This window comes from Bombina bombina, chromosome 1 (assembly GCF_027579735.1).
Source record: "Bombina bombina isolate aBomBom1 chromosome 1, aBomBom1.pri, whole genome shotgun sequence".
Classification (NCBI taxonomy): Eukaryota; Metazoa; Chordata; class Amphibia; order Anura; family Bombinatoridae; genus Bombina; species Bombina bombina.
The window spans coordinates 667,807,480-667,821,095 of NC_069499.1; the positions used below are offsets into that span (position 1 = coordinate 667,807,480).

At 37.6% G+C, this 13,616-nt stretch overlaps 1 protein-coding gene across 4 annotated transcripts in view; it reads right to left on the bottom strand.

The window, feature by feature from the left end:
* Positions 1 to 13,616, bottom strand: part of LOC128645842 (synaptotagmin-like protein 2) — a 258,116-nt gene that overhangs the window by 21,241 nt on the left and 223,259 nt on the right. For all 4 annotated transcript variants that reach the window (XM_053699133.1, XM_053699132.1, XM_053699131.1 and 1 more), the window contains 2 exons: positions 11,769 to 11,871; positions 299 to 460 (listed from right to left, as the gene is read on the bottom strand). In XM_053699133.1, the coding sequence (XP_053555108.1) occupies positions 299 to 460; positions 11,769 to 11,871 (265 nt within the window). The remainder of the gene's footprint in view (positions 1 to 298; positions 461 to 11,768; positions 11,872 to 13,616) is intronic.

The following is a 13,616-nucleotide window of genomic DNA, read 5'->3' on the forward strand; positions in this document are numbered from 1 at the left end:
GGGGGCGGCATTGCACAAGCAGTTCACCAGAACTGCTTGTGCAATGATAAATGCTGACAGCGTATGCTGTTGGAATTTATCGATGTGCGGCGGACATGATCGCTACAGCGGATCATGTTCATCTGCACAATAGTAAATCTACCCCATTGTGCGATACGATAGGTAAAGTACTGCATGACGTATATATAAGTCGGATTGGGAAACAATTTTAAAGTAGACTGTCCCTTAAGTTTGTTAATTTTGGTGAGGTTTTGTTCTAGTGTATTGCATAAAACAATGTTAACTTATGTCTACATACCCGTGGCTTTAGCGTGTACCAGTTGGGTTTTACGTTGCTCCAGTCCCAGCTGGTAAGGTCAATTTCCATCTCTCCAAGGAAGCTGTTTCTACCCAGGGGGTCATTGTGCCACACAGAAAGATTCAGTTTCTGGATCAGCAACACCATTTTGTCTATTTTGTACTAGAGGAAAGTTATCTTTTAGGATCAGTCATATACACAGAAAAAAATCTTAAAAGGGACAGTACATTTATATCATGTCTAGGAAAGAACAAAATATTAAACATGTTATAGAGATATTATTGCATTAAAAGGGTTACATTGAAGTTCTTTATTTTGATGCTACTTGAAAGTACATGTCTATGTACAACTGTTCCTTAAAGGGACAGTCTTTAGCAAATTTTTTTATATCTTAAAAAGATAGATAATCCCTTTATTACCCATTCCCCAGTTTTGCACAGCCAACACCGGTATCTGAATATACGTTTTACCTCTGTGATTACTTTGTATCTAAGCCTCTTCTGATAGCCCCCTTATCGCATCGCTATTTATTTATTATCTATTGAGTTGTATTTTAGCCAACAAGTGCTCTGTTATGCACAACTCCACGGAAGTGAGCACAATGTTATCTATATGGCCCACATGAGCTAGCAGTTTCTTGTTGTGAAAAGCTAATAAAAAAAGCATGTGATAAGAGTGTCTGTAGTGGCTTAGAAACGGGCAGAAATTTAGATGTTTAAATGTTATAAAGTATATTAATATAACAATGTTAGTTGAGCAAAGCTGGGGAATGGGTAGTAAAGGCATTATCCATCTTTTTAAACAATAACAATTGTTATGTAGACTGTACCTTCAAGTACTAACTGGTCATGGGCTAGTAAACAGACATGCCCCACAAGCATAAAAACAAACAAAAATATATATTTTTCTATCATATAGGTGGTGAGAGTGCACAAACCATTACTCCTGAGAATTACTCTTACCACTAGGAGGAGGCAAAGATCCTCAAACACCAGGAACTCTATAAAACCCCTCCCACCTCACTGGCAACTAATTCTTGGCTTTGACTCCGCTAGAGGAAGGTGAAGAATGAAGATGCTTTTGATTCTTCAGTGAGAGGAGTTCTCAGACTGAGTTGAGGCCCACCTCCCCCTCAGAGTACAGTGATTGTTGGATGGATGTATCTGGAGTATAGGTAGTGGCATATTTTTCACCTATTGAAATTTAGTCACAAGCCTTTCCACAGATGTTGCAGGGATTTGCCCTTTGCCTCTTTCTGTTGGTTTGTCGATATACTCCTATTCCATATCCTCTGCTATGTTTCAGCACTGGTTTTTGCTTCCTATTGGTTTCCTACAGTAGCAGAGTGCCTACTGGTAAGTACTTGCCGGTTAGGTTATTGTTATATATATTTATTATATATGTATATAACCTTGGGACAGTTATATATTTTTTAGGTAATTCCCCTTTATTGTTAAGTATTTATAATTTTGCGTAATTTTTGTTGCTGAATATTTTTAAATGCACACAGTTTTTTTACGTGGGCACATTGACACATGCCAGTTTTCTAGCCTACGTACGTCAGTGTGATGGCTTACATTTTGGTGTACGTTTTTTACTTTATATAATGCCAGTTTGATGTGCGCCTTCTTTTTTATGTACGCTATTTAGATAACAGGTGTTCTACCACATCTCTGCTTTTATCATTTTTAAATGTATAAATTTGTATGAGTACTTCCCAGAAGGGGTAAATGTTTCCTTTCCTTTAAAGTTTTTTTTTGCAATGTTTAGCTGTATGCTTGTATTTTTCTGCACTTTAAGGGACAGTCTAGTCAAAAATTAAACTTTCATGATTCAGATAGGGCATGAAATTTTAAACAACTTTCCAATTTACTTTTATCATCAAATTTGCTTTGTTTCCTTGGTATTGTTGAAAGCTACAACTAGGTAGGCTCATATGATAATTTCTAACACCTTAAAGGCTGCCTCTTATCTCAGTGCATTTGGACGGTTTTCCACAGCTAGATAGAGCTAATTTGTGTGTGCCATATATATATTACCAAAAAAACTCAGATATATGTAGAAATATGTATTTAGGAATAAATAGAACATAGAAACGTTATTTCCTTTAGAGGTTAAGGTTCTAAAATAGATGAGGATAAGCCGTTTGCTGTTTAAATCCTGTTTTTATTCCTATGGTTAAATCCTGTGATATATTTGCTATCCCTGATATAGTGTCTGAGATTGTTCTAGAGATTGGGCTTAGCCAGCTATTTCTTTTTAACCCTTCTGCAAGGTTTATGAAAATGTATCCTTATTTAGCTTTCAATGTTTCATTTTGGGAAACTATTTCCAAAGTGGATGGTGCTATTTCTACTCTGACTTTACATACCCCAATTTCCTTTGGGAGTTAGAATCCTTCCAGAGGAGGCTTTTTTAAGACGGTTATTTTAGATCATTAGAATATACTACTGATATGGCTGCTGCTTCCTTCTTTTGGTTTAGTAATCTTTTTAGGAAGTTTTCTGATGATTCTGCTAGTGAAGATTTTAAACCTCTCTGGCAAATGTGCTTATGCTTTCTAGTCAGTGATGGATCTAGAATTTATGGGAGTGCTTGTTCCTGTTCTTTTGTTGGTTTTATTGTAATCTATTCTGTATTCCTTTTTAGGAAGGAACTTTCAGACCAGTTCTGGGTCTAAAGGCTCTGAACTAATCTTTCAGAGTTTTAATTTTCTAAATAGTGACTATTTGGATTTGTTCTGCCTTTTATTTGGAAAGTTCAGTCTAAGGGGTAGATTTATGTAGGGCAGAGCGGACATGATTCGCTATAGCGAATAATATCAGCTCAACCTTGCTAAATGGCGTCGGCATAAGCTGTCGGCTTTTATCATTGCACAAGCATTTCTATTGAAATGCTTGTGCAATGCCGCCCCCTGCTCACCGGTGGCCAATCGGCCGCTAGCAGGGGGTGTCAATCATCTCGACCTCTGCTTCTAAACTTCCATTTCTGGCGGACCAGAAATGATCGGGGTCGGAAGCAACATCCACTGCTTGTTAAATTGACCCCTATGTCCATATCAGTTTTATGGGATATTTATTTTCATGTTTCTATTATCTAGGAACATCATCTGTTTCCTAGGTTTGCCTTTCTGGTGTAGAATTTTCAGTTTATTGCTCTACCATTTCCTAGGTCTTGGGTACCCTTTTTATGACAGTTTTTAGGAGTATGAAGCCAGTGTCTGGCTGTTTAAACCTTCTGTTTCTTTCTTTTCCCTCAGTTGCTCTTTGCATGGAGTTGTTAGGTTGGTGGCTTTGGATGCTATTTCTTTTGATCGCTTTCTCATGAAACCTCTTTAGCTTTCTATGCTTCAGCAGTGATGCAGGGGTCTTACTCTCTGTTTTGGTGGCTGTATTATCAGCTTTTTTCGCAGGGTGCTTCTTTTCATCCCAACAGGTTCAAGTGTGCCTAACTCATATAGCCAAAAGGATTCCCGTTGTTTTAAAATGAACTCTCTATCCCCTCCTCTACGTGGTTTTTTGAATAAAATCAATTATTTGAAAGCACAAATTATTTATTGGATGTCCTGCTTCTAGGAAATGATTACCTACGGGGCAGTCTTGTTCTTAGTCCTGATGCTGCTTTTGTGTTCAATAATCCTATGATGGCCACTCCTATATGGTTAAATACCCTAATAGGCATTTACCCATATAAATGACAAAGGAAGTGGAGGATTTTTCACCCATACTAGGATGGAAAAAAATAAGCCCCTTTTATCATATTAGATAAAGTCTCAGACAGTGCAAAGTTTATTTGTTTTCCTGATGACATGGAGATTGAATGAATAGTCATCGATTGTTCTCTGATTCTATTATTGAGACTGATACAGTTTTGCGAGCCAGTATTCAGGGAGTTTTGTTATAAGGTTTATAGGACCTTTATTTCCTGAGGTAAGGATCATGTTTTTTTCCTGGCATTCTTTTAGAATTCCTAGTTTTTGCGGGATGGTTTGGATATGGGTTTATCCACCAGTTCTTTTGGAAGGGTCAGATTTCAGCTCTCTCAGTTCATTCCCTATAGTCATAGCTTTGTTCTAGCTTTGGCTAGAATTAAGCATATTTTTAACCAATTTTCTCCTTCTTGGAGTCTTATTTTGGTTTTGAGGATTTTGCAGGCTTCTCTTTGTGAGCCTATGCATTAGGTTCTGTTTCTTTTGCCTATTTTTTTCTGTTAGAAAGGGCTTTTATGAGTTATCTGCTCTTCTAGTTTGTTTGTGTTCTTTTCTGGTTACATGAAAGGGCAGTAGGCTTCTTGCATTGCTTTGTCTTCTTATTCGAGACCTCTGTTCCATAAGGCTTTTTTGGAGGCAGGTTAGCCTCCACCTTAACGGATTACTGCTCATTCTTTTAGATTGATTGCCATTTCTTGGAATTTTAGAAATGAGGCTTCAGTTGTCCAACTTTGTAAGACAGCTATTTCTTAATTTCTACCATTTTGTTGTTTTCGCTCATTCTGTAGCAAACTTACAGCTAGATTATGAGTTGTGCGTTAGGGTAATAAAGCAGCGTTAACAGGTCCTAACGCTGCTTTTTTTACGCCCGCTGGTATTACGAGTTTTGCATTTTTAGGGGATTGCAGATCAAGGCAATAAAATGCAAGCTCAATCCTATTGGCTGATTGCATCAGCCAATAGGATTTTTTCTACCTTAATTCCGATTGGCTGATAGAATTCTATCAGCCAATTGGAATCTAAGGGACGCCATCTTGGATGACGTCACTTAAAGGAACCGTCATTCAGTAAGAAGCCGTCGTTTGAAGAGGATGCTCCGTGCCGGATGTCTTGAAGATGGACCCGCTCCACGTCGGATGGATGAAGATAGAAGATGCTGTCTGGATGAAGACTTCTGCCCGTCTGGGGGACCACTTTGCCTGGCTTGGATGAAGACTTCTCCTGGCTTTGTTGAGGACTTCGGCCCGGTTGGATGAAGACTTCTGCCGCTTCCTTGAGGATGGATGTCCGGTCTTCAGAACAGTAAGTCGATCTTCAGGGGGTTAGAGTTAGGTTTTTTTAAGGGTGTATTGTGTGGGTTTTATTTTTTAGATTAGGATTTGGGCCGCAAAAGAGCTAAATGCCCTTTTAAGGGCAATGCCCATCCAAATGCCCTTTTCAGGGCAATGGGGAGAGCTTAGGGTTTTTTTAGATAGTATTTTATTTGGAGGGTTGGTTGTGTGGGTGGTGGGTTTTACTGTTTGGGGGGTTGTTTGTATTTTTTTTTAAAGGTAAAAGAGCTGATTACTTTGGGGCAATGCCCCGCAAAAGGCCCTTTTAAGGGCTATTGATAGTTTAGTTTAGGCTAGGAATTTTGTTTTAATTTTTTTGGGGGGCTTTTTTTTATTTTGATAGGGCTATTAGATTAGGTGTAATTAGTTTAAATATCTTGTAATTTATTTATTATTTTCTGTAATTTAGTGTTTGTTTTTTTGTACTTTAGCTAATTTAATTTAATTTATTTAATTGTTGTTAATTTAGTTAATTTATTTAATTATAGTATAGTGTTAGGTGTTATTGTAACTTAGGTTAGGTTTTATTTTACAGGTACTTTTGTATTTATTTTAGCTAGGTAGTTATTAAATAGTTAATAACTATTTAATAACTATTCTGCCTAGTTAAACTAAATACAAACTTGCCTGTAAAATAAAAATAAACCCTAAGCTAGCTACAATGTACCTATTAGTTATATTGTAGCTAGCTTAGGGTTTGTTTTATAGGTAAGTATTTAGTTTTAAATAGGAATTATTTAGGTAATAATATTAATTTTTATTTAGATTTATTGTAATGATATTTAAGTTAGCGGGCGTTAGGGTTAGACTTAGGTTTAGGGGTTAATACATTTAGTATAGTGGCGGCAACGTTGGGGGCGGCAGATTAGGGGTTAATATAAATGTAGGTAGGTGGCAGCGATGTTAGGGACGGCAGATTAGGGGTTAATAATATTTCACTAATGTTTGCGAGGCAGGAGTGCGGCGGTTTAGGGGTTAATATGTTTATTATAGTGTGGCGATGTTGGGGGCGGCAGATTAGGGGTTAATAAGTATAGGTAGGTTGCGGCGACATTGGGGGCGGAAGATTAGGGGTTACTAAATATAATGTAGGTGTCGGCGATGTTGGAGGCAGCAGATTAGGCGTTCATAAGTATAATGTAGGTGGCGGCGGTGTCCAAGCGGCAGATTAGGGGTTAATAAATATAATGCAGGTGTCGGCGATGTCGGGAGCGGCAAATTAAGGGTTAATAAATGTAAGATTAGAGGTGTTTAGACTCGGGGTTCATGTTAGGGTGTTAGGTGTAAACATAACTTTTATTTCCCCATAGGAATCAATGGGGCTGCGTTACTGAGTTTTACGCTGCTTTTTGGCAGGTGTTAGACTTTTTTTTCAGCCGGCTCTCCCCGTTGATACCTATGGGGAAATCATGTACGAGCACGTACAACCAGCTCACCACTGACTTAAGCAGTGCTGGTATTGGAGTGAGATATGGAGCAAAATTTTGCTCTACGCTCACTTCTTGTCTTTTAACGCAGGGTTTGTAAAAACCCGTAATACCAGCGCTGTAGGTAAGTGAGCGGTGAGAAAAAACTGCTCGTTAGCACCACACAGCTCATAACGAAAAACTTGTAATCTAGCCATTTGGTAGGTTAGTCCTCCAGGTAGTTGTCTCAGGATGATTATTTGCATGTTGGTTATTTTATCATTGCATGTTTTTTGCCCTTTCTTGGGGGTTATTGGGATTTAGGTTTTCAGTGTAAAAATATGTTTCTTAAATCCTACCCTTTATGTTTCATTACTTGTGGACTTCACTGTTTGGGTATTAGTTTAATGGACTGTGGACTCTCACCACCTATATGAAAGAAATTAATTTTGTTAAAGGGACACTGTACCCAAAAATGTTCTTTTGTGATTCAGATTGAGCATGAAATTTTAAGCAACTTTCTAATGTACTCCTATTATCAAATTTTCTTCATTCTCTTGGTATCTTTATTTGAAATGCAAGAATGTAAGTTTAGATGCTGGCCCATTTTTGGTGAACAACCTGGGTTGTCCTTGCTGATTGGTGGATAAATTCATCAACCAATAAAAAGTGCTGTCAAGAGTACTGAAACCAAAAAAAGTTTAGATGCCTTCTTTTTCAAATAATGATAGCAAGAGAACGAATAAAAATTGATAATAGGAGTAAATTAGAAAGTTGCTTAAAATTGCATGCTCTTTCTGAATTACAAAAGAAAAAATTTGGGTACAGTGTCCCTTTAATGGTGGTGAGAGTCCACAAGACCCCACCCTGTGTTTTAAAGATTTTTTTTTTTTTCTTATGCACATCTTTTTTCCCTGCTTCTTTTTGTTTTGTCTTGATTATTTTCCTACCTCTTTGGCTTGGCTAGATGTCAGACTGAGTTGCCAGTGAGGTAGGAGGGTGTTTTTTTTAAATTAAATTCTTTATTGGTTTTAATGCTATAAACACATTGTCAGATGAATAACATTTTCAACAAGGAAACAAAAACTTTTACATAAAACAAAAGTTTAACAATTGAATTATAATATACAACGTTGTACTTTCTTTTAATCAAATTTCTAATTCCAGGTACCAACTATATATAATTAATGTATCATCTTTATTTGTATATGTATGTTATGTTTTCCTATATTCATGTCTTGTCTTTTTAATCCCAAATTTATAAAAACGTCCAAAAAAAATAAAGTCTTGTTTACCAACAAATGTGTAGTACAATTTTTCTAACTCCAGGACATGGACTGGCACAATTTAACATACAATAAAGCAGTTTTTACAATATAAGCAGGGGATAGGCAGTGTATTTTTCAGACGGATAATAGTTGGGAAGAGTGTAACAGAGGACCATATGGTTTTTGTTAATCAATTATTGATTTTGTCCCAATACTCTTGGAGACAGGGGCAGGACCACCATATGTGAGTGAGGGTTCCCACTTTACCACCTTGTCTCCAGCAAAATGAGGAGGAGTTGGGGAATATACTATGTAGGAGGTGGGGTGTAAGGTACCACCTGGAGAGTAGTTTACAATTATTTTTGACTATTATTAGGGTGATTGATGATTTCTTGGTCATATTAAAAATATGAGTTTATTGGGTATCTGTTAAGGGGGTATTGAGCTATTTTCCCCATGTTGTAATATATGCCGGTCTATTGGTGGGGAAAGAGCCCCTGAGAAGTTTGTAGATAACGGAAATGTGGGATTTTGATATAGAGGGGATGGTGCATAATGTATCAAAGGGGGTAAGTGATCTAGTGAGTTCCGTCTTATACAGACTATTCAGGATGGTGTGTCTTGCTTGAAGGTAGGGGAACCAACAATTAAAGGGAGGGCCAATGGTCTGGGATAACTCAATTTGTGGGTGGATTAGGCCTTTATTCATAGTCAGATAAAATGAGAGGTTGGAGGGTTTACCATCTATGATAGGAGTCTGAAAGGTACTGGCCTGTAGGAGAATAGGGTTGTTTAATAAACGGGTGAGGGAGGATATCAGTCCTGATAAAGTTGTGTGACATGTTAGGGATTTGTCCCAGGTTTTATTGGTGGCTGCAATGAGTTGGTTAGTAGATACCTTGGGAGGTCTATATTTGCTTGGTATCCAGTAGGTGTCACCTAGGTTTATGCCTCTTGCTAAGAAGGCTTCCAGCTGAAACCATGGTTTATTGTGTTGCGAGTGTGTCCAGGACACTATGCGGGCCAAGTGTGTTGATCTGTAGTAGTCTATGAGATTCGGTACACCAAGGCCACCATCTTCTCTACTAAGATATAGGTTATGTTTAGAGACTCTTGGTCTTTTTTGAGACCAGATAAAATGTTTGATTGCTTTTTGCTGTTAGATATTGAGCGGGTATATCTAATGGGAGGACTTGGAATATGTATAGGTATTTGGGGAGCAGGTTCATTTTGACTGCGTTTATACGCCCCATCCAGGAGAGATGACCTTGTTTGTGCCAGATGTCTAATGATTTTTGTGTTTCATTTTGTAAGGGGGTGTAGTTGAGGTTGAATAAGTCAGAGTAGTTTGTGGATATGTCAATTCCCAGGTAGTGTATAATGCTCTTGATCTGGAAAGAAGTGTGGGTGTTAATGTAGTGACACTCATCATCTGAGATTACTACAGGCATCAAGACAGACTTATCCATATTTATGGAAAAGTTAGAGGCTCTTTTATAATCTGAAAATAAATTATTTTAGGAGAGGGTGTATGGAGTACTTAGGGGAACTTAGGGTAAATATAATATAATCTGCATAAAGCAGACATTTTTGTTGTATGGGTCCAAAGGTCACTCCATGAATTAAGGAGTTATTTCTTACTCTTGCTGCAAAGGTTTCTACTGTGAGTGCAAAGAGTAGGGGTGAGAGGGGGCAGCCTTGTCTTGTGCTGTTGTTTATGAAGATTTTTGGTGATAGGGTATGGTTAGCACTTATTCTAGTGGATGGTTTTCTATATAGCAACTGGATGCAGTTAATTGTAGTATTAGTAATCCCAAACTTCGACAGGGTGGACCAGAGGAAGTCCCAGTCCACTCTGTTGAAGGCCTTCTCTGCATCGGTAGAAAGGAGGATTAGAGAGGATTGTTTAGCAATGGCAGAGCTCAAGGTCTGCAGGACTCGGATGGTGTTATCCTTAGCCTCTCTTCCTGGAATAAAGCTGACCTGGTCAGCATGTATTATAGTGGGGAGAATTTAGTTAATTTGTGAAGCTAGCAATTTAGCGTATTATTTAACATTAATATTTATAAGGGAGATTGGACAATAGTTTGCGACTAAATCTGTTGACTTGCCTGGCTTTGGGATCACTGATATTGTAGCTTCGAGGAGAGAAGGGGATAATTCGCCATTATGGTCTAGAAATTGGTAAATTTCTAGAAGATGAGGGCTAATCTGTGGCTTGAGTAAGTGAAAGAATATAGGGGTGAACCCATCGGGGCCTGGAGCTTTGCCCTGTGGTAGTGTTTTAATTGCCTCGTACACTTCCTGCAAGGTAAATGGGGCATCTAGAGTGGACCAGCCATCAGTAGTGAGGGAGGGTAGCGGGACGTGGCGGAGATTATCGTCTATCAATTTAAGTTTGGTCGTGAGGTTCTATACCGGTAAGTTGTAAAGAGAAGTGAAGTAGTTGGCAAATTGGTCAACTATGTCTTTACTGTCAAAGTGGGGCTTCCCTAGGGGGGTCTTTTATCTGTGGTATAAATGCTTTATATTGCCGTTTTTGAGGGATCTGGCCATGAGATGTACTGCTTTATTACTTTCTATAAATAAAATTAGATTTGGCTGTAAGGGAGCGCATATGTGCACTTTTAATTAGGTATTGGTTAAGATATTCTCTAGCTTGTTGCATCTCCAAAAAGAATTGCTGGGATTTTAGATTTCGTTTAAGGGCTGTCTCGCTAGTCAGATGATTGTTTTAGAGTGTAGTAAACTGAGCAGCTCTTGTTTTTCGATGTTTGTAAGTGTGTTTTATTAATTCCCCCCTAATGTAGCATTTATAGGCTTCCCAGTTATTTACCGCTGAAGTAGCAGTGAGAGGTAGGAGGGGTTTTATAAAGTTCCTGGGGCTTGGGAATCTTTGCCTCCACCTAGTGGTAGGGAAGAGTATTTCCAGGAGTAATGGATTGTGGACTCTCACCACCATAAAAGAAACAAATTTATCAGGTAAGCATAAATTATGTTTTTTCTTCCACACATAAATATATTTTTATAAATAAATGTAACACATTTTAGTATGCCCTCTTTTATATGCAACAAATAATATAATAACTTTAATGTCAGATGAACGTAAAGTAGAAATAGAAAACATTAACATGTTAGATCGAATTATACAATGAATCCTACAGTATTAGAATATATCAAACAAATTTCCATTGCATTTATATAAATTAAACCACAGTATATATATATATATATATATATATATATATATATACACACACGGTATATATATATTTGAAACGCTTGAACTTACCACTGCTATAAATAAAGGGGACTTTCAGTCATGAAGTATAAAAACTGCTGAGTTCAGAGTCTCTGGCCACCCACAACACCACTGTATTTTCTCAATGAGGTGACATTTCCACCTCTTAGCCAATAGCCTGCTAGCCATACGATGAAAACATCACCTCATCGAAAAAACTGCAAAAAACAGCAAATAAAGGAACTTTCAGCATTAAGTTTTTTTTCATACCGAATGACTGAAAGTTCCCTTTATTTATAACACTGGTAAATCCTAGTGTTTAAAAAAACGCTAGAAATTACTATTATTTTAAACTAAATTTGTAAAAAATAAATAATTATTCTGTGCTTTTAAATATGTACAAATTTGAAATTTAAAATAATTGTCATAACCTACTTATTCTAATACAACCATGTAAATATAAATGATTTCACAAATGTAAAAACTTTATTGATCTAAGCACAGCATTTCTTTACCCGCAGGACTTCATTGTAAACAGGGTTTGTTGTCCTCCTTTTTACAGATGTTTTTCTCTTGCCCATTCTGGCCTTGTCTGGAAGCAGATATGTCTTTACGTAGCTGCAAGAGTACGATAATCACAATTATAGATGCCCTACATTTATCATAAGCACCTCTGGTCACATTGCCCTATTGACATTTATTATTATTATTATAATAATCATTATTATAATATTAATTCAAATATATAAATACACCAAACTTAAAATAAATGTATTGTGAATATGAAAGTGCACCAATAATCTTAACATATTTTTGCTCTGAAAAAAGTAACAAAACTGATGATGCAGAATGCATGTTTATGCACAATTAATATTCAAGTGTCTGATAAGGCCAACCCCCAAAGCACTACTGTGGACAATGATAAGCATACAAACACAAAGTAGTTTCATAAATAAGAAGACTGCTAGATGCCATCACTAAATAAAAAAGCAAATTTGTCCATCTAAAAACACAGGTATTATTATTCCTTTCACGCCATTACGCCATTAGGACGTTCCATGCCGTCCTAACAGCGCTGGTCTTTAACATCCTACTATATACAGCGTTCTGCAGCTTCCCCCTTTGACAAAGTTAAGAATCGGCCTGGGGCGTGCCAAGCAGCATAGACAGTCCCCATGATCCGACCCTGGCTTTGAAATCACATGATTGCATTGATGATCGTGTGATTTCATTTTTACTAATAGTGTTTCCCTTGGAACTTCGTTCTAATGTTAACACTATAGTACCCTATAGTACCCGCACAAAGGGGTTATTATTATTGTTATCACTGAACATGTTTTATGTTAAAAGAATATGTAATACATAAAACAGACAAAATAAATGAATACAAGACGATGAGGGCCCTATTCTAAGAGGTTACAGTCTACAAGCTGAAGGGTGGGAAGACATACGGTTGCAGGAGAGAGATAAGGCAGTTCATGATTTATTTTGCACATTAGGATGAAGAGGAACAATCAGGGGTGAGTTGGTAAGCCTCTCTGAATATGTGGGTTTTCAGAGTGTCTGAAACTATAGAAGGTTTAATAAACTCTGATGGAGCAGGGAAGCAATTCTAGAGAGTATGAGCAGCATTCAAGAGGCAGAAGAAGGAAGTAGTAATAACAGGACAAATATATATAAGCTGATCAAACAGGGCGGGTAGGGAATATTTGGAGACAAGTGAGGCAACATAGTTAGGTATGAGGTTGTTGAGAACTTTGTAGGTTAGAGTCAATATTTTAAACTGTATTCTAGAGCAGATGAGGAGCCAGTGTACAGACTGGCAGAGACAAAATGAGTGAATAAATTTATATTTTGCTAATGTCTTGAGTAAGGAAAGTGCGAGTTCTAGAGATATTGAGTAGCAGGATTTGTTAAGCGGGTAGAGAGTGTTAGGTAGAGATGTCCTGATATGCTGGATGCTTCTTTCCATCGTTCCGGAGATCCCTGAATGCTAATATAAAACTCTGAGGGGGATATTTATCAAAGGGTCAACTATGTTGCATTCGCCAGCATCAATACGCTCGCCTAACATCGCCAAACATTGCGGCTGCGGATCTGAATACGATCTCCATATTTATTAAAAAAGCCGTCAAAAACACACGCACCAAGTACGGGGCGATGAGCATCAGACTGTTGTTAACTAACAGTCATCGATGACAATGCTATTCGTGTTTTTCCCAACTTTATTTATACCATTTCACTAAACGCCGCAACTATACTAAAATGTTTAACCCCTATCCCGGGACCACAGCCGCCACTAAATAAAAGTATTAACCCCTAAACTTCTGGCCTCCCACATCACCACCACTAACTAATCTTAT